The sequence below is a fragment of the Dendrobates tinctorius genome, unplaced genomic scaffold (genome assembly GCF_039654945.1).
Source record: "Dendrobates tinctorius isolate UK_male_01 unplaced genomic scaffold, ASM3965494v1 ptg000014l, whole genome shotgun sequence".
NCBI classification, from domain to species: Eukaryota; Metazoa; Chordata; class Amphibia; order Anura; family Dendrobatidae; genus Dendrobates; species Dendrobates tinctorius.
The window spans coordinates 5,522,619-5,548,053 of NW_027361682.1; the positions used below are offsets into that span (position 1 = coordinate 5,522,619).

Consider the following 25,435-nt stretch of genomic DNA (forward strand, 5'->3'; position numbering starts at 1 on the left):
TTCGTTGATATAACAGTGGGATTCCCTGACTGCTGTGGCCTTGCAACGACACCTCAACATTTGCTGCTGTGCTAACCGGTGGGCTTACAGTGGGGGAAACAATGTAGCGTTGCTGACTACCTTCTTTGTGATCAGTTGCACATGTGGCACTTGAGGTTTGGTGTTGTGTCCACGCTTGCAAGTGCATGCTGGTTAAATGTCTAAGCATGCAACTGGTATTCAAATTTTTCAGATTTTTCCCTCGGCTAAAGGTCTTTGCGCACTTCTTACAGATAACCTTGGCCTGATCATGAGGATTTTGTTCAAAAAAGTGCCACACTGCACTCTTCCTACTTTGGCAGACATTTTGCGGCCTAGCACGCTGTGATGTTTTGACCCTCTGGACAAGCTGTCCAGCAACTCTTTTGATTTTTGGAACCTGTCTTTGGAGTGCTCCGGGCCTGCCAGATAACAGCTGTTGCGATGACGATGTCTGCTGTGGATGCTCCTCATTTGAGCTATTGGAAGCAGCACCCTCTTCCCCCAATGGATGCCAATCTGGGTCAACAACTGGGTCATCCATCACCTCCTCTTCAATGTCATGTGCACCTTCCTCTGTGTCACCGTGTATGGTGGTATAGTGTGCGGGAAGGGGCACCTGAGTCTCATCAGGGTCAGAATCTGGCTCTGTACACTGCGAGGACAATGTAGTGCTCTGAGTGAATGTACCAGCAGAATCATCTATCAGCGGCTGTGCATCAGTGCACTCCATGTCAGATTCATCTTGGCCTGGGTAATTCACCATTTCACTTGATAATCCAGTCATGGTATGTGAAAACAGCTCCATGGAGTAATCAGTAGTATGGCCTGCGTCATCCTTCAATCTTGGTTGGGGTGAAGGACACAAGGAAAGGTGTGGTTCATGAACATGAGCCTCCAATGACGACTCAGTGCTTTTACTTTTTACAACTTCAGAAAAGGAGGCGATAGAGCTGGAGGCTGAGTCAGCAATGTAAGACAAAACTTTTTCCTGATGCTCTGGCGTTAAAAGCGGTTTGCCAACTCCTAGAAAACTAAGCCTTCGAAGCCTTATGGAGCCAGACGATGACGCAGGCTCAACACCTCCTGCATTCGGTCCTATTTTGCTTTTGCCACTAACATCAGATCCACCACCAACACCATCATTACCAGCTGCCAACCCCCGCCCAATTCCACGGCCTCTTCCACCAGCCTTCCTCATTTTTGGTAGAAATGTAGACAAAATCCAACAAACTATATAGTAATGTAAAACAAGGTACAAGGTGTCTATAGGACAGGGGAGATTTAGATTTTCTGCACACACTAGTGGACACTGGACACTTTTGGATTGTGTGAGGCCCACTGAATATCAGAGCGCTATGTCACAGGCTCGATGCAACAGGTGTGAAAAAAGTGACTACAGGATAAGGGATATTTTGAATTTCTGCAGACACTTGTGGACACTGGACACTTGGATTGTGTGAGGCCCACTGAATATCAGAGCGCTATGTCACAGGCTCGATGCAGCAGGTGTGAAAAAAGTGACTACAGGATAAGGGAGATTTTGAATTTCTGCAGACACTTGTGGACACTGGACACTTGGATTGTGTGAGGCCCACTGAATATCAGAGCGCTATGTCACAGGCTCGATGCAGCAGGTGTGAAAAAAGTGACTACAGGATAAGGGAGATTTTGAATTTCTGCAGACACTTGTGGACACTGGACACTTGGATTGTGTGAGGCCCACTGAATATCAGAGCGCTATGTCACAGGCTCGATGCAGCAGGTGTGAAAAAAGTGACTACAGGATAAGGGAGATTTTGAATTTCTGCAGACACTTGTGGACACTGGACACTTGGATTGTGTGAGGCCCACTGAATATCAGAGCGCTATGTCACAGGCTCGATGCAGCAGGTGTGAAAAAAGTGACTACAGGATAAGGGAGATTTTGAATTTCTGCAGACACTTGTGGACACTGGACACTTGGATTGTGTGAGGCCCACTGAATATCAGAGCACTATGTCACAGGCTCGATGGCACAGGTGTGAAAAAAGTGACTACAGGATAAGGGAGATTTTGAATTTCTGCAGACACTTGTGGACACTGGACACTTGGATTGTGTGAGGCCCACTGAATATCAGAGCGCTATGTCACAGGCTCGATGCAGCAGGTGTGAAAAAAGTGACTACAGGATAAGGGAGATTTTGAATTTCTGCAGACACTTGTGGACACTGGACACTTGGATTGTGTGAGGCCCACTGAATATCAGAGCGCTATGTCACAGGCTCGATGGCACAGGTGTGAAAAAAGTGACTACAGGATAAGGGAGATTTTGAATTTCTGCAGACACTTGTGGACACTGGACACTTTTGGATTGTGTGAGGCCCACTGAATATCAGAGCGCTATGTCACAGGCTCGATGGCACAGGTGTGAAAAAAGTGACTACAGGATAAGGGAGATTTTGAATTTCTGCAGACACTTGTGGACACTGGACACTTTTGGATTGTGTGAGGCCCACTGAATATCAGAGCGCTATGTCACAGGCTCGATGGCACAGGTGTGAAAAAAGTGACTACAGGATAAGGGAGATTTTGAATTTCTGCAGACACTTGTGGACACTGGACACTTTTGGATTGTGTGAGGCCCACTGAATATCAGAGCGCTATGTCACAGGCAGAAATTGGCTAGTGTATCACAAACTACAAGATGTATGTAGAATTGGGCAGAATAGGAATCTCCCTAGAGTGTAGGTCTGTAAGAACGGAACAAGTCCTCCACTTATCCTTCCACAGTGACACACAGATAGCTTCACTGTGGCTGTGATAACAGCCGTTACACGGTACTGTGTGAGGAGTGTACACCGCTGTATGGTGTGAATAAATGCACGCTCAGTACCTCAGCAGGACAAAAAAAAAATTGGGATTGCTTTTAAAAAAGCAGTTTGCAGAGCAGTGGGGAAACAGCAATGCAGCTGTCAGGAAGCCTTAGAAGGCAGCCTAACAACCAACACCGCTGATCCACCACAATATAGCCTCCCCTTGCACTGCACACAAAGTGACTGGTGTGTTGCACAGGCAAAATCGCTAGCAGCAGAAGCAGTTTTTTTTTCTTCTTCCCTGCCTAACGCTCTCCCTACAGAATCAGCAACCTCTCCCTATGCTAAGATCGGCAGAAGTAAGATGGCGGTCGGCGTGCACGCCATTTAATAACCCCTGTGACGCCCACCGAAGCAAGCCAATCACTTGCATGCCCTTCTGAAAGATGGTGGTGACCCCTGCCTATGTCATCACGTTGCCCACAGTGTCCGTGGATCCTGATTGGCTGAAAAAGAGCGCAAAACAAACTTTTGAAACGCGACTTCGGCGCGTAAGTTGCCGACCTCGTGGCCGACCTCATCCTAGTGTCGGGTTTCGTTTCATGAAACCCGACTTTGCCAAAAGTCGTCGACTTTTGAAATTTTTCGACCCGTTTCGCTCAACACTACTCCATAGCCATCATTTCTGCATCATGATAGCCTTTGAGAGCGTAGGAGAAAAGTCAATGGGTAACCTATAACTTAACGCCTGAATCGTAACCCACTGTCACGCAAACGCCTTTTGATTGTTTATGTAGTCAGTGTTTGATGCCTTAAGCTTGGTGTGTGATGTCCAATATAATTTGTAGTACATAAGTGATCACTATGCACCATTCTTCTAATTTGTCAATCTGTCCATGCAGAGGTTTGTTGTAATTCCAATTTGTGTTTGTTCTCCCAACCATTAGAACATACAACTTTGAATAATTACATCTCGGCCTAGATCTACAGAGGTGATAAACAAAGGTCTTTTGGTTTAACAATTCTATCCCTCTTTGTTTGCAACAAGTGGTGTTAACTAGCACATCTACGAACAAGAGGAATCACACAATCATCCCACAAGACTTGATTAGATTTTTGAAGTTTCATGTGCTTAACAAAAATTGCTTTCAAATTGTTTTTATATCCCTCCTACATGCTACAGATTGGGGCTAGATGCTTAAAAATGTGATCATGTTCAGATCTTCGTGACACTTATTTTCTCAATTCTCATAACATTACAGCTTTGTCCGTCTTGGTGTTGTAATTTCTGTTGAGAAATGAAAATAACCTACCTGGAAAACAAGGAGGAAGATACCACCTACTATAAAAGAATGAACAATGATAAAAAATCAATCTGCAGGACACCATTATGAAGATCAAATTCCTACAAAATCCCCAAACTTATAAGAAATATTAAAACAATCAAAAAGCACAAATATAAACCTTTCAATGCTAAAACAACTGAACGCTTTTATGTCCAAAAAAAGAAAAAAGTATTTTATAATTGGTATCTCTATTAGCCGCTGGTGAAAAAGTATATTTGTGAGCTTTCAGAGCACAAAGGCTCCTTCTTCAGGTAGGGTATTTACATGTGGCATGTTGAAGATGAAATGATTTCTACAAAAAAAAAAAATGCTCCGACCACGTTCACTCAGCACTAGTGACAATATGTTTTCCGATTATATGTTGTTAATAAAACAATTTAAAAAAAAAATGGCTACTTTCCTGTGTGAGTTTTCTGATGTCTGGCAAGAGTTGATTTCCGATGAAAAGATTTCCCACAATTTGAACATGAAAATGGCTTATCCCCTGTGTGAATTTTCTGATGAATAGAAAGTAGTGATTTCTCCCTAAAACCTTTCCCACATTCTGAACATGAAAATGGCTTCTCCCCTGTGTGAATTCTCTGATGTGCAACAAGTCTTGATTTCTGACTAAAACTTTTCCCACATTCTCGGCATGAAAATGACTTCTCCATTGAATGAGTTTTCTGATGTCTAACAATATCTGATTTTTCTTTAAAACATTTTCCACATTCAGAGCATGAAAATGGCTTCTCTTCTGTGTGAACTCTCTGATGTAATGCAAGTTGGAAATTCAATCTAAAATGTTTTCCACATTCTGAACATGAATACGGCTTTTCCCCTGTGTGAATTCTCTGATGTAATTCAAGTTGGCCTTTCAATCTAAAAGGTTTCCCACATTCTGAACATGAAAATGGCTTCTCTCCTGTGTGGATTCTCAGATGTGTAACAAGATTTGTTTTCCGGGTAAAACATTTCCCACATTCTGAGCATGAAAATGGCTTTTCCCCTGTGTGAATTCTCAGATGTGTAACAAGATTTGTTTTCCGGTTAAAACATTTCCCACATTCTGAGCATGAAAATGATTTTTCCCTGGTGTGACTTACAATTTTTGACTTCAATATAAAACCTTTCCCACATTCTGAACATGAATTCGGCTTCTTCCCTGTGTGAATTCTTTGATGTGCAACAAGTCTTGATTTACTACTGTAATATTTTCCACATTCTGAGCATGAAAATAAATTCTCTCCTATATATGTCATTTCATTTTCACCAGCACTTCTTTGACTTGTATTTTGCATATTTGTCTTTGATGAAACAGACAAGAGGACCTGTTGAAAATGATCAGGTGACAGATTATTTTTAAGTTGAGCTTGAGGCGTATCTGCAAAAATTTCAGGTTCTTCACATGTATCTGGTGTGCTACTACGATTATCCGCTGCAAAATTTGAAAATATCACAGGTCCCTCGGAGCTCCGGGTACAGTCATCTGCCAAGAAACCTACAGAAAATAAAATACAACATAACATACACGGCTGTATTCAACAGATTTCAAGGATTACAATAATTAATGACTACTATTAAATTATGATTTTATTATTTTTAAATAATACTGCATTTAAATTATATTTATTTGGTTATATACTATATAACATTTCCATACAAACTGTAATACATTTCAATTATCGATAGACTAAGGCAGTAGAACACAACAGAGGGGTTTATGGTGATAGTCCACCAGGTTGTGCTCTTTCAAAGTTTAAATTTCTGTATTGTAACCATCTTCTCTCTAGGTTCATGTTTCAAGGGGTTTGTCACCAATCATTTTCAGTTACATTTTCAGAAGAGACTGATAAAGAGGCCTGTAATCAGATTTATTAGGTTATTTAATCTTATGCACTCTGTCACTTACAAGCACATGGTGGAAAGCACATAGGATGAGCATAGTCTGGTCATGTACACATTGTTATGTCTGTCAGAGGCCTCAGGCTCAAATAAGCCACCTTTACCAGAAATGTTGCAAGCCACTTAGTCTGGCCCACTTCAGATGAACTCCGGCCTTCACCCTTTAACTCCTAAACTGACATCTGGTCTTATAATTGAGTCAAATAGAATTCTTCCTGGGAAGAGCTGCTATCTGGAGAAGCGAACCAGAGGCAAGAGAATGGTTTGGTAGACACGTCAGAACCAGGAAGTCAATGTAATGACAAAATCATAAAGAAGAATAGTAAAAAAGCGAGCTGAGGTAAAAGAGGAACACCCTGGGGACGACCTATATACCTATCACACGGGATTCGCTGGGGCTGACGTATATACACATCACACAGGATACGCTGGGGTCGACGTATATACACATCACACAGGATACACTGGGGTTCACACATAACATAGGATACACTAGGGTCGACGTATATACACATCACACGGGATACGCTGGGGCCGACGTATATACACATCACACGGGATACGCTGGGGCCGACGTATATACACATCACACGGGATACTCTGGGGTCAAAGTATACACATACCAAACAGGGTACGCTGGACCGACGTATATACACATCACACTGAATACGCTGGGGCCGACATATATACACATAACACAGGATACACTGGGGCTGAAGTATATACATCAGACGTGACACGCTGGGGTCGACATATATCCATATCACATAGGATACGCTGGGGTCGACGTATATACACATCACACAGGATATGCTGGAGTCAAGTTATACACATACCAAACAGGATACGCTGGACCGACGTATATACACATCACATGGGATACACTGGGGCTGACGTATATACTTCACACGGGTTATGCTGGGGACGACGAAAATATACATCAGGTGGGATATGCTGAGGTTGACGAATATACACATTACACGGGATACGCTAGGGCCGCCGGACATATATCACATGGGATATGCTGGGGACGACATATGAACATCACATGGGATTCGATGCCGACGTATACAGACATCACACGGGATACACTGGGGTTGACGTATATACACATCACAGGGATACGTTGGGGCCGACGTATACAGACCTCACACAGGAGACACTGGGACTGACATATATACACATCACATGAGAGATGCTGGAGGCGGCGTGTATATACGTCACACGGGTATGCTGGGGGCCGATGTGTATCCACAACACGGGATACACTGGGCCAACGTATATACACATCACATGGGATACGCTGAGGCCGACGTATACAGACATCATACGGAATACACTGAGGTCGACGTATATACACATCACATGGGATACGCTGGGGCTGACGTATATTCACATCATACGGGATACGCTTGGCAAATGGATATTCACATGACACTGGATACGCTGAGGCCGACGTATATACATCACACGGTATACACTGGGGCCGATGTATATACATCACACCGGATATGCTGGGGCACACATCACACAGGATATGCTGGGACCGACATATATATACATCACACGGGATACGCTGGGGCCAACATATATACACATCACAGGGGATACACTGGGGATGACGTACATACATCACACGGGATACACTGGGGCCAATGTATATATACTGTACATCACATGGGATACGCAGGAACTGACGTATATACACATCACACGGGAGACAATGGGGCCGACGTGCATATTCATCACACGGAATACGCTGGGGACGACGTTAATACACATCAAATGGGATACGCTGGGGCCATCGTATACAGACATCACACGGGATACATTTGGGTCAACGTATATGCACATTACATGGGATACGCTGGAGCCGACATATATACACATCACACGGGATACGCTGGGCCAACGTATTTATATCACATGGGATACATTGGGGATGAGGTATATACACATCACACGGGATACGCTGAGGCCGACGTATATGCATCACATGGGATACGCTGGGGACGACGTATATACACATCACACGGGATACGCTGGCACCGATGTATATACACATTGCATGGGATACGCTGGGGACGACTTTTATACACATCACACGGGATACGCTGGGGACAAGGTATATACACATCACGCGGGATATGCTGGCACCGATGTATATACACATTGCATGGGATACGCTGGGGACGACTTATATACACATCACACGGGATACGCTGAGGCCGTATGTAACCAAATTATGCCCAAGACCACAGTCGCTGATTTGTGAGCGGATACAGGCGACAACTTTCCCTAAAGGAAAAAAAAATCCTACAGTCACTTGAAAACCGGTCAGTTAAGTTAACCTTGGCATAAAAAAAAGAAAGAAAAGTGCTGCAGGGGCTTGGGCCTGACCGGTTTCATGATGTTGAAACCAAGCTGCAGGATTGTGAACTAATTTGGCTACGTCTTTCATCTGAGCCACCACCACATAGGGGGACCAAATGGCTAGTTATACTAATATGTCTGTCAGAAGTCGCAGGCTCAAAAAGGCTACCTTGGACAGAGTTTGAAAAACAGAGTGGCTTGCGTCAAAATCTCAAGTCTGGAGCAGTGAACAAGAGGTGTTTCGTGGACCCACTGTACCACTGACCAGACTAGAGGGGTGTGACTAAGTAGCTGCCTAGGTGTTCGCTGAAGCATCTAGTGGTGAGTTCATACTTGTGAGGCATGTAGTTGCCAGGTACTACTCCTGGGTGACATCAGGCAGTGGCTGCTCATACTCAAGGGACAGAGATGTTACTTCAGATACTTGGACAATACAGGACGGCTTCACATGACAAGTTCAGACAGGTTGCTTCTTGGAACAATGTCAGACAGAACGACCACTTGGGACAGGTTCACTCTGGACGACCACTGGGACAGGTTCTCCCTGTGCGGACAGGGCAGCACAAAGATCAGTTCACAGTTTTGGCCTGGGTATTCAGCCCCCAGGGTGGAAGACAGGTACTGCCGATGCAGCACTGGGATACAGACACCGCAAAGCTGTCACAGGAAACAAAAATGCACCCCAAATTTTGGAGAGGAAAATAGGAAAAAAATAATTCTTAAATGATATGGTGGTGAGTCTTATAGTCCCATCTTACATATGCTTAGCGGAGGATTGGTGGTGGTGGAGCGGGGTCCAGTTGGGAGGAAAGGGTGTTCTGGCGCCGCAAGGTTGTGGCGCTGCGGTAATTGGACTCTCCAAGATATTGGCGCTGAGTGGAGTCCTACTTCACATAGATTTCCCTGCGGTGGGCTTCAAGACAATAGCCACCAAAGGTGGCGCATGTGCGGATTGAGATCTCGAGCGACAAGATCTTAATATGCGCATGCACCACCTCCGGCAGTCCACCACAGGGAAATCTATGTGAAGGATAAGTACGCTTAGCGCCTATGTCTTAGGAAAGCCCAGGGCCCGCAGCCTCGGGTAACCCCCTCCTCTCAACCTGGGGCATGCAGCATCACCCCACTCCTGCCTCCGCCGTCATCTTCCTGAAGTAGTGACTGTGGCTCCTGTGACCTTGCTGCACCACCGCTGACCCACCGGTAAGCTACCTTTGGATTATAAGATGCACCCCCATTTTCCTCCCAAATTTGGGAGGAAAAAAACTGCGTCTTTTAATCCGAAAAATGCGATATGTCATGTTTATTCTAATTGTTTTTCATCTTTATTTTATCTTCTAACATACTGGATTATGGAGATATGTGTATAGAACAGGATATTCTGCTTGTAATGATGTATGCCATTGAGGTTTTCAGGCTGAGAATATTCTTTAGAATATAATGGTGCAGCTTTTGACTAACTGGTAATGTTTCTGTCTTCTGTATCAAAAGTAATGAATGCTGAAAAAAAAAAAATAAAAACACATGGTGCCTGCTACGTGCAATGAACCCCCAAAATGTGTAGATATGGGGAGATTAGTGGTGGAAATGTTCCCCTTCTGGGGTTGTGCATCTCCAGACATGACCATGGTAAAGGCTTGTAGAATTTTGGTCTGTCAGTGGCTGCTCCTTTTTTAAGCCATGATGGAAAAACTACACTAACAGCAGACACGAGCGCTGCTGATAATGACCATCCAAAGAGAAGAAAATGAAATCCAGGTTCCTTTATTTATAACATATTCAGGCTACATGTTTTGATACTGAACTGGTATTTGTCCTGATGAAGATTGTCTTCAAATTGTCTTATGCTTTAATGATTGCATCTTTTATTTTGTGGATGTTCATTATCCACAGCGCCCCTTTCCTCCATCTTCTTCTATATTGTTCTGTATCAGCGGTTTCCGACACTAACAATCCACAAAAGTATACAGTGGGTACAGAAAGTATTCAGACCCCTTTACATTTTTCACTCTTACTTTCATTGCTGCCATTTGGTAAATTCAAAAAAGTTCATTTTTTTTTCTCATTAATGTATACTCTGCACCCCATCTTGACTGAAAAAAACAGCAATGTAGAAATTTTTGCAAATTTATTAAAAAAGAAAAACTGAAGTATCACATGGTCATTAGTATTCAGACTCTTTGCTCAGACACTCATATTTAAGTCACATGTTGTCCATTTCCTGGTGATCCTCCTTGAGAAGGTTCTACTCCTTCATTGGAGTCCAGCTGTGTTTAATTAAACGGATAGGACCTGATTTTGAAAGGCACACACCTGTCTATATAAGACCTCACAGCTCACAATGCATGTCAGACCAAATGAGAATCATGAGGTCAAAGGAACTGGCCAAGGAGCTCAGAGACAGAATTGTGACAAGGCACAGATCTGGCCAAGGTTACAAAAGAATTTCTGCAGTACTCAAGGTTCCTAAGAGGACAGTGGCCTCCATAATCCTTAAATAGAAGAAGTTTGGGACCACCAGAAGTCTTCGTAGACCTGGCCATCCAGCCAAATTGAGCAATCGCGGGGGAAGAGCCTTGGTGACAGAGGTAAAGAAGAATCCCAAGATCACTGTGGCTTAGCACCACAGATGCAGTAGGGCGATGGGAGAAAGTTCCGTCAAGTCAACTATGTCTGCAGCCCTCCACCAGTCCGGCCTTTATGGCAGAGTGGCTCGATGGAAGCCTCTCCTCAGTGCCAGACATATGAAAGCCTGCGTAAAGTTTGCTAAAAAACACATGAAGAACTCCCAGACTATGAAAAATAAGAATCTCTCGTCTGACGAGACGAATATAGAACTTTTTGGTGATAATTGTAAGCGGTATGTGGGGAGAAAACCAGGCACTGCTCATCACCTGCCCAATACAATCCCAACAGTGAAACATGATGGTGGCAGCATCATGCTATGGGGGTGTTTTTCAGCTGCAGAGACAAGACGACTGGTTGCAATTGAAGGAAACATGAATGAGGCCAAGTACAGAGATATCATGGATGAAAACATCTTCCAGAGTGCTCTGGACCTCAGACTTGGCCAAAGGTTCACCTTTCAACAAGACAATGACCCTAAGCACACAGCTAAAATAACAAAGGAGTGACTTCAGCACAATTCTGTGACCATTCTTGGCTGGCCCAGCTAGTAGCTACAGCCCTGACTTAAACCCAATTGAGCATCTCTGGAGAGACCGGAAAATGGCTGTCTACCAACGTTCACCATCCAACCTGATGTAACTAGAGAGGACATGCAAGGAAGAATGGCAGAGGATCCCCAAATCCAGGTGTGAAAAACCTGTTGCATTATTCCCAAGAAGACCCATGGCTGTACTAGCTAAAAAGGGTGCTTCTACTCAATACTGAGCAAAGGGTCTGAATACTTAGGACCATGTGATATTTCAGTTTTTCGCTTTTGCAAAAATTTTGCAAAAATTTCTACATTTCTGTTTTTTTCAGTCAAGATGGGGTGCAGAGTGTACATTAATGAGAAAAAAATGAACTTTTTTGAATTTACCAAATGGCTGCAATGAAACAAAGAGTGAAAAATGTAAAGGGGAATGAATACTTTCCGTACCCACTGTATTTAGAGGCATCCACTGAGCACAGTGTCCAGTGATGGATAGGACTGTGAACACAGGTGTACTTTCTCTGCCGCAACTGAGAAGTGATTATGGCAAAAAATAGTGTGAAAAGGTGGTTTTTTTAAAATTTTTAAACACTAAAACTTACAGTGTAAAATCCACAAGACAAGCTCTGTATAACAAACACTAAAAACATTTAATATATAAAGAAATTCTACAGGCCAAAGACTGAGTAGATTATGTGACTACTCTACATTTAGTGATCACTACTCACCCGTGCAGTTATCTGTAGGAATCTCCTCTTTACACCGCTCATCACCCCTCACATGTGTCTCTGTAGTATTAATATGGGGCAGATCTTTACCCTGAAACAAAGATTGTAAAAGTCACAGAGAGATGGGGAAATGATTTAGCAGAACAGGAAAGATAATAAATTATCATGAAAATCAAAAATGACACTACAGCAGTCTCCTGTATAAATCCAACCCGTCGGCTCCTAATTCTAACCAACCGTCTACATAACAATTAAACTGTGAGAAGATCCAGACAACATCTAGTGTCGTCTATGATCAGCTTTACAACCATTTCATAAGATCACCAGACCGGCATTGTTGCAAGTATATAGCACTACAGTGCGCAATACTGGTTCAAAGAGAATACCAGACGTGGTGGTGTTCAACTGTGCAGCAAAACAATCTTCAAAAAATACAACAATATAAAAAAATATGAATTTCACTCACTAATGATGCACTATTTTGTGTTTTTTTAAAACTAAGGTTATATGGTCAAGTTTCAAAATACCCCATAAATATATTTACAAATTTGGGACCACTGATGTACCCATTGTGGTACCAGCTGCCTGGCTATACTACTGTTTCTCATTGAAAGGAGTTATGTCCCAAAACAAACCATAAGATTTACATATAAATTCCAGTAGTTCATCCTCGATATTATTATCCTGCAATCGATGTTTTACTACTTGTATATTGGCATCATGTGTGATGTGGGTAGCCTGTACCGTATTTTTTTTAAAAACTCCTCTGTCCTGTATATACGAGGGAGGTTTGTTGGGCATAACAACCAGTCTAAATAGCAGGATAGAGGCTCAGTAACTGAACCCTGTCCCTCGATAATAGGACCTCCAGGTGGATTGTCTATACATGTACGGAGTTTGGGAATAAAATACCAGTATGTTTTTTGGGGGGATATTCTATCATTAGTTTGCAAAATTGCATGATAATTTCCCTCTCTAACTTCTTGACCTAATAATGATTGCAATAGTTCCCTATGGGAGTGTGGGGGATCTGAACATACAGATATTTAGGTATTTTTAGCACTTAGTTGACCCCAGTCACATAGTATTCACTGGGCATGACCACCATATTACCCACATTATCTGCGGCTTTATAACTATGTCACCGTTGGAGCCCAGCCAACTGAGATCCTATGGCTCTTCAGTCCTCAGATTGGACTGCCCACAAAGGTACAGTACAGATTTAGTATCTCAGAGAACCTGTTTGTAAAACAGGTCCAAAGCAGAGACAGTAGGCAAGGGAGGATTTAATAAGGAGAGAACCTCACTTGAAAATGGAGTAATTTTGTTATCGGATGATGGTATATTTGGTATTTCTAGTAAGGTATCTAAACCTTTATAGTCAGATACCTGGAACTGGTCATCTGCTATTACAGCCCGATTGTGCTAAGGAACGATGAGTACATCTGGACACATTTATTGTATACACTAGATGGTGGCCCGATTCTAACGCATCGGGTATTCTAGAATATGTATGTAGCTTATTTATGAAGTTTTAATAATAATGCAATAATGCACCCCCCCAATCCTGATATGCATGGTCCTGTCACCCCCCAATCCTGATATGCATGGTACCCCTTCCCCCCTATCCTGGTATGCATGGTCCCCTCACCCCACAATCCTGATATGCATGGTCCTCTCATCCCCCAATCCTGATATGCATGGTACCCCTCACCCCCCAATCCTGGTAAGCATGGTCCCCTCACCCTCCAATCCTGGAATGCATGGTCCTCTCATCCACCAATCCTGGTATGCATGGTCCTCTCACCCCTCTTTCCTGGTAAGCATGGTCCCCTCACCCCCCTTTCCTGGATTGCATGGTCCCCCTCACCCCCCTTTCCTGGTATGCATGGTCCCATCACCCCCCTTTCCTGGTATGCATGGTCCCCTCACCCCCAATCCTGATATGCATGGTCTCCTCACCCCCCAATCCTGATATGCATGGTCCTCTCACCCCCCAATCCTGATATGCATGGTAGCCCTCACCCCCCAATTCTGGTAAGCATGGCCCCCTCACCCTCCAATCCTGGAATGCATGGTCCTCTCACCCCCCAATTCTGATATGCATGGTCCTCTCACCCCTCTTTCCTGGTATGCTTGGTCCCCTCACCCCCTTTCCTGGTATGCATGGTCCCCCTCACCCCCCTTTCCTGGTATGCATGGTCCCGTCACACCCCTTTCCTGGTATGCATGGTCTCCTCACCCCCCAATCCTGATATGCATGGTCCTCTCACCCCCCAATCCTGATATGCATGGTACCCCTCACCACCCAATTCTGGTAAGCATGGTCTCCTCACCCTCCAATCCTGGAATGCATGGTCCTCTCACCCAATCCTGGTATGCATGGTCCTCTCACCCCTCTTTCCTGGTATGCATGGTCCCCTCACCCCCTTTCCTGGTATGCATAGTCCCCCTCACCCCCCTTTCCTGGTATGCATGGTCCCGTCACCCCCCTTTCCTGGTATGCATGGTCCCCTCACGCCCCAATCCTGATATGCATGGTCTCCTCACCCCCCCAATCCTGATATGCATGGTCCTCTCACCCCCCAATCCTGATATGCATGGTACCCCTCACCCCCCAATTCTGGTAAGCATGGTCCCCTCACCCTCCAATCCTGGAATGCATGGTCCTCTCACCCCCCAATCCTGGTATGCATGGTCCTCTCACCCCCCTTTCCTGGTATGCATGGTCCCATCACCCCCCTTTCCTGGTATGCATGGTAGCCCTCACCCCCCAATTCTGGTAAGCATGGTCCCCTCACCCTCCAATCCTGGAATGCATGGTCCTCTCACCACCCAATTCTGGTAAGCATGGTCCCCTCACCCCCCTTTCCTGGTATGCATGGTCCCATCACCCCCCTTTCCTGGTATGCATGGTCCCCTCACGCCCCAATCCTGATATGCATGGTCTCCTCACCCCCCAATCCTGATATGCATGGTCCTCTCACCCCCAATCCTGATATGCATGGTACCCCTCACCCCCAAATTCTGGTAAGCATGGTCCCCTCACCCTCCAATCCTGCAATGCATGGTCCTCTCACCCCCCAATCCTGGTATGCATGGTCCTGTCACCCCTCTTTCCTGGTATGCTTGGTCCCCTCACCCCCTTTCCTGGTATGCATGGTCCCCATCACCCCCCTTTCCTGGTATGCATGGTCCCGTCACCCCCTTTTCCTGGTATGCATGGTCTCCTCACCCCCCAATCCTGATATGCATGGTCCTCTCACCCCCCAATCCTGATATGCATGGTACCCCTCACCACCCAATTCTGGTAAGCATGGTCCCCTCACCCTCCAATCCTGGAATGCATGGTCCTCTCACCCAATCCTGGTATGCATGGTCCTCTCACCCCTCTTTCCTGGTATGCATGGTCCCCTCACCCCCTTTCCTGATATGCATGGTCCCGTCACCCCCCTTTCCTGGTATGCATGGTCCCCTCACGCCCCAATCCTGATATGCATGGTCTCCTCACCCCCCAATCCTGATATGCATGGACCTCTCACCCCCAATCTTGATATGCATGGTACCCCTCAACCCCCAATTCTGGTAAGCATGGTCCCCTCACCCTCCAATCCTGGAATGCATGGTCCTCTCACCCCCCAATCCTGGTATGCATGGTCCCCCCCTTTCCTGGTATGCATGGTCCCCTCACCCCCCTTTCCTGGTATGCATGGTCCCGTCACCCCCCTTTCCTGGTGTGCATGGTCTCCTCACCTCCCTTTCCTGCTATGCATGGTTACATCACCCCCCTTTCCTGGTATGCACGGTTCCCCTCACCCCCCTTTCCTGGTATGCATGGTTACATCACCCCCCTTTCTTGGTATGCATGGTCCCCTCACCCCCCTTTGCTGGTATGTATGGTCACCCTCTTCCCCCTTTCCTGGTATGCGTGGTCCCCCTCACCCCCCTTTCCTGGTATGCATGGTCCCGTCACCCCCCATTCCTGGTATGCATGGTCTCTGTTAAAATAAAAAATAGTTATATACTCACCTTCCGACGGCCCGCGATCTCCACTCCATGCGCCCGGCCTCGCGGTCCCAGAAATGCTTTGCGCGAAACACCGCTGATGACGTCGCGCTCTCGCGAGAGTGATGTCATCTCCGGTCTAAGGCGCAAAGCATTACTGGGACCGCGAGGCCGGGCGCGTGGAGTGGAGATCGCGGGCTGTTGGAAGGTGAGTATATAACTATTTTTTATTTTAATTTTCTTTTTTTACAAAGCCCTGCGCCCGATTGAGCGCTGCGCCCAATTGCGGCAGCGACCAATCAGCGCCTCGGCATTTCGGTGACAGACAGACGGACACAATAAGACGATTATATATATAGATATGTAATTTGCATGACTGTGCACCACCTGTTCTGAGAACAATCCTTGAGATCTTCACTGAGGAGTTGCTTATATCCACAAGATCTAATATTACTCAATGTTTTCCTTTTATCACATTATTCTCAATAGACTCTTGACATCATTGCATGTAAAAATCCCATAGTCTAGCAATGATGACCTTGTGCGAAGTCGTTCAGATTGCTTAATCTTCACATTCTGAAAACTGATCATTTCATTTTATACTACACTCTGGGGTCATGCGTCAATTAAAAGTTTCAGTTGGGAAAGTCCATGTTTCTAATAAGTGGACCATTAAAGGGGTATTCCCTACTCGACAACTTATCCCAATATGTAGTATTACCAAATACCTCCAGTTAGAAATGTAGTACAGTTCTCCTGATTTCCCATGTTGCTCACCTCACGTGCAGGGCATTGCAGTAGCTTAGGTACCCCTGGTTATGGATACTAACAGCTAACTAATTAAGGCCACGTTCACAAGTTCAGTATTTGATCAGAATTTTATATCAGTATTTGTAAGCCAAAATCAGTAGTGGGACAATCAGAGGAAAAGTATAATAGAAACACGTCTCCACTTCTGCATTTATCACCCTTACTGGTTTTGACTTACAAATTCTAATGCACAATACTGACCACATACTCAACGTGTGAATGCGGCCTAACTATCACTATATGAGTGGTCATAACCATGGATACTAAAGCTACTGCAATGCCTGTAGATGGGGTAAGTGACATAGCGAATCAGCAAAACTATACTGCATTTCCAATTGGAGGTATTTGCTAATATTATTATTATTACACCTACTACATATTGGGACAGGATCTGGAAGATGGGAATACCTCTTTAAGTATAATATTGGTAGATAAAACAAGACTGAACACAAGACCTTCACGTTCTTCTAGACATCATAGGGAATATCTCACGACACCTCTCCATCTACCTGATGATCCTGAGGAACATCGGAATCTTCTTTTTTACAGTCCTGTGGAAGAAGAGGACGGGGACATCTCTCTGGTGTTGTCCTCTCACTGGATAGATCTGGAGGAAACACATACAGGGATTGAATTCATTCCTTACATACAGATAATTATAGGCCGTGTGTATTTAGTCCTGTCTATTACCTGGTGATGTGAGGGGCTGGGGAACCTCCATCATGACGTCCTTGTACAGATCTTTGTGTCCTTCTAAATACTCCCACTCCTCCATGTTGAAATAGACGGTGACATCCTGACACCTTATAGGAACCTGACACATACAATGATACCGTCATCCCCCGATCCCTCCATAGCGTTACTGTATAATGTCCCAGCATTCCCAGCAGTGTCACCTCTCCAGTCAGCAGCTCAATCATCTTGTAGGTGATTTCTAGGATCTTCTGGTCATTGATGTTCTCATGTATCAGGGGGTGAGGTGGAGGCCCCGTGATTGGGCTCAGGGGTCTTCCCCATCCCTCAGACACAGGGTCCTGACAGCGCTCCCTAGAGGTCTTCTTCACTACTGTGTAATCCTGGTTATGGAGAGACACATTAATAAACCTCACTACAGACATTTCCAGAGTCCTCACCTCTCCAGTTCTGTCCATCTGTTATTCCCATAGATAAGAATGATGGAATGTGACGTCATCAGAATCTCTCACCTCTCCAGTAAGCCGGAAGAGGATCTCTAGGGTGAGGTGTAATATCCTCTCTGCCATCTTGTCCCTGTCCCTGTCCATCCTTGTAGGGTCACTCAGTAGAATTCTCTTATATAGAAGATGTCCACTGAGAGGATCCATTATTGTAGGGACCTGAATGGGGAGAAGATGACGATGTAACATCATAAAGATCCCGTGTAAGAAATCTATGGAGCTGTTACCGGCTTCACGTCAGCACTACAACCAGTCATCTGCACTGTCCTGCCCCCAGTAGATCAGGCCTTCACTTAGCCTCCGTCATGACCTGGCATGGAGGTGACTATAAGGAGTCAATGTCACTTTACAGCTCAATATTACACTTGCATCTCACTCAAGCTACAGATTGAACACAGAACGCAACCCTGACCAATCCACACACCAAACACGTGTGGGACGTGCACTGCACAAGTGACCTCCATACACCTGTAAGGGGGTGACAGAGGCCGCCATGTGCCTCTCCCTCTCCTGACCATGTTGGCATTGCATATATGCTGTTCCATTGAGTTTTACGTACATTATTATATTTGCTTGATGTTATTATACAGTGATGTACTTTACATTTACTTGGCATAGTGATAGAAGATAGAATAGAAGGGTATCAATAGAATAGGACAATGTTGGGAATAGATTAGCGGGGTACAACAGAGGTAGGAAATGAGAGTGCCAGGATAAGCTTAGTTTGAATAAAGGGTTTTCCAGGTGGGGAGGAGTTACAGATGGGTGTAGTACAGAGAAGTGAGCTATAGTGTGGAACTTCCTGTTTAGTGAGCAGTAGTGATGGAGCAGTGAGACAGAGCACATGGATAGCTGTGGGGGTGAAGTTTGCTGAGGCAATAAGGGACCCCCGACTGGGCAGCGGGCGAGTGGTCACCATCTAATTAAGAAACCATTCCAAACAGGATCCAGGACCTACGGCAGGGACTAGGCAGAGCTGGGTGCACCTTTTCAAATTGAAACTGGACAGGGGAAATGGGAGGAAGTTGGTGGACCTAGGGGCACGGATGCCATAGCAGAGAAAGGGGTCTCTACGGGACAGAGATTGTTGGAAGAGACAGAAATGCAAGTGTCTTCAGGATGGAAGTTGTCAGAGAAGGCAGGGAAAGCTCAAGAAATGCCAATGTACTTGAACTGTGCTATGTCTGTATCGAGAACCCTGTTTTCAAGTAAAGTTGAACTGTTGCCTATGGACATGAAGTCTGGAGTTGTTTGTGTGAACTGTGAATCTGGAGCTGAGATGGCAGAATCAGAAGGAACCCTGGAATCTAGTGTGAGAGTTCTACTTGGTATCTATCACACACAACAGACGGGACTTTGTGTTTCATTTGCGAGGAGCCAGAGTGTGGGGACAGCTCCTTGCCACAACTACCACCCTGGCCTCCTCACACCCAGGTAATTTATTGTCTTTTAGCTCATAGTACTTGAGCCCAATTCTCACCTCCTATATCTAACAGACATTGCATCCCAAATCTATAGCTATAGGCTCTATATGATTTAGGCTAGTTTCACACTAGCGTTCTCGGGCGCAGCGCAGGGCCGCCGCTAAGCCCAACCCCGGCCGCACCCCCTCCGGTCAATTCCTCCTCTGATCACATGACGCTGCATGCGATCAGTGTACCCTATATTTAGCGTTGGGTACGCTGACCGTGCGCTGGTCGTGCGCCGGTATGATTTTGCTGGCGCTGCGCCCAGCGCACAAAAACGCGCTGTGTTGCATTTTTGTGCGCTGGGCGCAGCGCCAAAAGGGCACAGCACCAGTAAAATCATACCAGGGCATGACCAGCGCATGGTCAGCGTACCCAACGCTAAATAAACGGTACGCTGATCGCATGCAGCATCATGCAATCCTAGGAGGAGCTGACCGGAGGGGACGCGGCCGGGGGCGGAGCTTAGCGGCGGCCCTGCGCTGCACCTGAGAACGCTAGTGTGAAACTAGCCTTATTATGATCATTTCATGGGATCCATTGCATCTGCTCTGTTCATAGCCAGCTGATTCAGTGTGACCATCTAATGCTACTTATTGCATTCACAAATTAACCCTATTATTTTGATTAGTCTTGCATATATACACCTTCTCAATTTGCACATGCACTTTTTTGAGAGATTCAGTGTGACTATTTAATGTGATTCATTGCAATCACAAATTAACACTTTTATCATATCTTATCACTTTTATATCTTGTCTTGCATCCATACTCCTTTTCACTCTGAACATACACTTTTTGAGAGACATTTTGTCTGTTATATATAAAGTTTTATAATTCAGTGCTTTCTATTTTTATTGCACAATTCACAATTGTTTTGACACGTTTACTATACTATTTCAGTCACACTCTTATTCCTCGTCATACTGACAGTATAAGACAGTCTGTGAGCTTTCAGATATTTTTGCTGCTATACCTGCATATCATTATTTTCTTGTATACATTACCAGGTGTGTTGGTTTTTAAGATAATTTATTATATTTTACTATTTTGTGTAACATGTTTTTCTACCTGTGCGGTCACCTCTTTTGCATGTAGTGCTTCATCTTATTACCCTCACTAATAAAGGTATTTTAACCTAAATTTTAATTGTCCTATTTTTTCTTGACCATTTGTTCGGTCCCTTTCTTCCTTGGTTCTACACCAAACACGCTCAAAGCTGCCACCACATTCCCAAAGAGTGACAAGTCTCAATGAAATGAGCACAATGTACTCACAGCCCGCAGGCCACACAAAGGTCACATGCCCAAATTACTATTTAGTTTTTATGGAGACACTTTATGACAAAAAAGTAAAGCTATTAACTCCTTCATACCTTCTGCCATACATGTATGACACAAGTTGGAAGCGGGTGTATGGATTGGCAGGTGATAGATGTGTATTACAGTCAGGACCTGCCACTACCAATCGCTGGTGGAATGGTATTCCGCCCAATCTCAGTCTCTGACAGTGGCATATAACTTGTGCAGGCATTCCCTCCACCAATGTTTACGGATCGCCGATGGGTTCGATTGGACGATCACATCTTCGAGTCCCCTAAAGGGACTAAAAATAATAGTGAAAAGTTAAAAAAAAGTAAAAAAATATAAAAAGAATAAAAAAACCCTAAAAGTTCAAATCACCCATTTCCCCTATTGAAAATAAAGATATAAAAAATACATAAGTTTAAAAACGTTGGATATATCAAAATATAAAAACAATTAACTTGATTGGTAAACTCCGTAATCGAAAAAGAAAATTGCCAAAATTCCACAAAAAAAGATGTAAGCGAACAAAATGTCACATCTATCTAACAATGGTATTAAGGCCGGGGTCACACTAGCGCATGGCATCCGATGCGATATGGTAATGACCCTCGGCTCCTGCTCTTCTGCGAGCGGGAGCCGAGTGTCATGAAACTGTGCTCTGAGCCTCTCGCACAGAGAGGATCGGAGCAAAGCTGCGTAGAGGCGGAAAAAGGCGGAGAAAGTAATTTCTCCATTGCCAGGGTCAGCGTATATCGCACAGCACTCGGATGATATCCGAGTGATGTACGCTGTGTCACTCGCACCCATAATCTTATATGGGTGCGAGTGAGCCAAGACTCACAGAATGGTAGAGTTGGAAGGGACCTCCTGGGCCATCTGGTCCAACACCCTGCTCAAAGCAGGAATCACTAAATCATCCAAGAGAGATGTCTGTCCAGCCTTTGTTTGAAGACTTCTATAGAAGGAGAACTCACCACCTCTCGTGGCAGCCTGTTCCACTCATTGATCACACTAACTGTCAAAAAGTTTTTTCTAATATCTAATCTGTGTCTCCTCCCATTCAGTTTCATCCCATTGCTTCTAGTCTTTCCTTGTGCAAATGAGAATAAAGATGATCCTTCTACAACGTGACAGCCCTTGAGATATTTGTAGACAGCTATTAAGTCTTCTCTCAATCTTCTCTTTTGCAAGCTAAACATTCCCAAATCATGTAACCGTTCCTCATAGGACATGGTTTGCAGATCGGTCACCATTCTGGTGGCTCTTTTCTGAACTTGCTCCAGTTTGTTGATGTCTTTTTTAAAATGTGGCGCCCAAAACTGGACACAGTATTCCAGATGAGGTCTGACCAAAGAGGAGTAGAGGGAAATAATGACTTCACGTGATCTAGACTGTATGCTTCTGTTAATACATCTCAGAATTGTATTTGGGACCCTACATAGGTCAGGTCATTATTAGATAGTCAGCATATAATGTACAGTGGGGCAAAAAAGTATTTAGTCAGTCAGCAATAGTGCAAGTTCCACCACTTAAAAAGATGAGAGGTGTCTGTAATTTACATCATAGGTAGACCTCAACTATGGGAGACAAACTGAGAAAAAAAAATCCAGAAAATCACATTGTCTGTTTTTGTTTCATTTTATTTGCATATTATGGTGGAAAATAAGTATTTGGTCAGAAACAAAATTTCATCTCAATACTTTGTGATATATCCTTTGTTGGCAATGACAGAGGTCAAACGTTTTCTGTAAGTCTTCACAAGGTTGCCACACACTGTTGTTGGTATGTTGGCCCATTCCTCCATGCAGATCTCCTCTAGAGCAGTGATGTTTTTGGCTTTTCGCTTGGCAACACGGACTTTCAACTCCCTCCAAAAGTTTTCTATAGGGTTGAGATCTGGAGACTGGCTAGGCCACTCCAGGACCTTGAAATGCTTCTTACGAAGCCACTCCTTCGTTGCCCTGGCGGTGTGCTTTGGATCATTGTCATGTTGAAAGACCCAGCTACGTTTCATCTTCAATGCCCTTGCTGATGGAAGGAGGTTTGCACTCAAAATCTCACGATACATGGCCCCATTCATTCTTTCATGTACCCGGATCAGTCGTCCTGGCCCCTTTGCAGAGAAACAGCCCCAAAGCATGATGTTTCCACCACCATGCTTTACACTAGGTATGGTGTTTGATGGATGCAACTCAGTATTCTTTTTCCTCCAAACACGACAAGTTGTGTTTCTACCAAACAGTTCCAGTTTGGTTTCATCAGACCATAGGACATTCTCCCAAAACTCCTCTGGATCATCCAAATGCTCTCTAGCAAACTTCAGACGGGCCCGGACATGTACAGGCTTAAGCAGTGGGACACGTCTGGCACTGCAGGATCTGAGTCCATGGTGGCGTAGTGTGTTACTTATGGTAGGCCTTGTTACATTGGTCCCAGCTCTCTGCAGTTCATTCACTAGGTCCCCCCGCGTGGTTCTGGGATTTTTGCTCACCGTTCTTGTGATCATTCTGACCCCACGGAGTGGGATTTTGCATGGAGCACCAGATCGAGGGAGATTATCAGTGGTCTTGTATGTCTTCCATTTTCTAATTATTGCTCCCACAGTTGATTTCTTCACTCCAAGCTGGTTGGCTATTGCAGATTCAGTCTTCCCAGCCTGGTGCAGGGCTACAATTTTGTTTCTGGTGTCCTTTGACAGCTCTTTGGTCTTCACCATAGTGGAGTTTGGAGTCAGACTGTTTGAGGGTGTGCACAGGTGTCTTTTTATACTGATAACAAGTTTAAACAGGTGCCATTACTACAGGTAATGAGTGGAGGAAAGAGGAGGCTCTTAAAGAAGAAGTTACAGGTCTGTGAGAGCCAGAAATCTTGATTGCTTGTTTCTGACCAAATACTTATTTTCCACCATAACATGCAAATAAAATGAAAAAAAAACAGACAATGTGATTTTCTGGATTTTTTTTTCTCAGTTTGTCTCCCATAGTTGAGGTCTACCTATGATGTAAATTACAGACACCTCTCATCTTTTTAAGTGGTGGAACTTGCACTATTGCTGACTGACTAAATACTTTTTTGCCCCACTGTATAGCGTTTCAAAGTGCATACTTTCATATATATATACAAAAACCTTTAGCAGATTACCCAGATTAAATAGGAATAGATCAAGGAGATCACTTTTCTAGATCTTGATGGTTGGCTGTTAGATCCCTTTATCACCTTGTGCCGACGCACTTCTCCCCTCAATTTAGGGGTTCATCAGGGAATTAAATTATTTTTTTTAAAACACTTTAGTAGATCAAAGGGCTGAGTTATTTCCAGCTCTGTTCTTCCCAAAGACTGATGTCTATGTCCAGGAAGGTATTGCAATGCCACCATATTTATAGCAGAAGGTCCGCCCATCAGTACCGGATCTGATGTCAGGATAAGGTAGAACGAATGACGCACTTCACCTTGGATAATACATGTGGCATGCCCTAATTGCCGCGACCAGAGCAGCACGTCACACCAGTGCCAATCGTGAAACACAAAGGCATTCCACTAGGGGAAGTATGCGAGGTATTTCGAATGTACGGCCTTCATAGGACATCATATCCACCAGTGCCAATCGTGGAACGCAAGGGAAGTGTGCGATGCTTCACAGCTGCACAGCCCTCATAGGATGTCAGATCTGCTAGTCTTGAAAGTGAAACGCAAATGCACTCTACGGACCGTAAAATGCTAACGGGCTAACAGGAGGTTAATCTGATATGATAACATTTCAACTATCTCTACCACTTTAAAGGGCAGGTCAGTGAAATGCTGCATATATCTTATTAAAAGCTGCAGTGTTGCCGTATTGAATGAACCGCTGCTATCAAAGTTTTTGTGATAAATGTGATTAAAAAGAAAAGACAAAAGAAAAAGCATCGGGAGGGGTGATATATTTAGTTATATGACCAACTGATGTCAACCTTTGTTTTCAATGAAGGAAATATAAATATGGTCATCTATCTAAGAGTTGATTGACTGTGTTGTATCAATATATGCCATGGAGGCAGATTGGACACTTTCCTATTAATAAATCATATTGACAATATTTCCCCTTTCTCTTGAAACAAAATCTCTTTAACTTATGGGTATCGTACATCCATGGAACCTAGATATAACCAAAAATGTATGAGATGAACAGGCTAGCTACACACGCTGGTCTGGAAGATCTACTATTCGTCTGGAAGTACATTTCTATCCTGAGACAAATATACCAAATATAGGCTAGAGGAAGCTTCTGAAACTGAGCTGTTCATTGAGTCCTCCAGGGCTCATAGATTCCAGACAGAATTTCCATCTACTTTCATGTCAGATGATCCTCCT

General features: G+C 44.4%; 1 protein-coding gene across 1 annotated transcript in view; it reads right to left on the minus strand.

Annotated features, from left to right (window-relative positions):
* Positions 1 to 3,921: 3,921 nt before the first annotated feature.
* The window catches only part of LOC141073841 (uncharacterized), a 45,472-nt gene continuing 23,958 nt past the window's right edge, over positions 3,922 to 25,435 (minus strand). The window contains exons 2-7 of the mRNA XM_073561318.1: positions 18,322 to 18,471; positions 18,013 to 18,192; positions 17,807 to 17,930; positions 17,626 to 17,723; positions 12,302 to 12,392; positions 3,922 to 5,639 (exon numbers count right to left, since the gene is read on the minus strand). Of these exons, the coding sequence (XP_073417419.1) occupies positions 4,552 to 5,639; positions 12,302 to 12,392; positions 17,626 to 17,723; positions 17,807 to 17,930; positions 18,013 to 18,192; positions 18,322 to 18,459 (1,719 nt within the window). The 5' untranslated portion in view covers positions 18,460 to 18,471 and the 3' untranslated portion in view covers positions 3,922 to 4,551. The remainder of the gene's footprint in view (positions 5,640 to 12,301; positions 12,393 to 17,625; positions 17,724 to 17,806; positions 17,931 to 18,012; positions 18,193 to 18,321; positions 18,472 to 25,435) is intronic.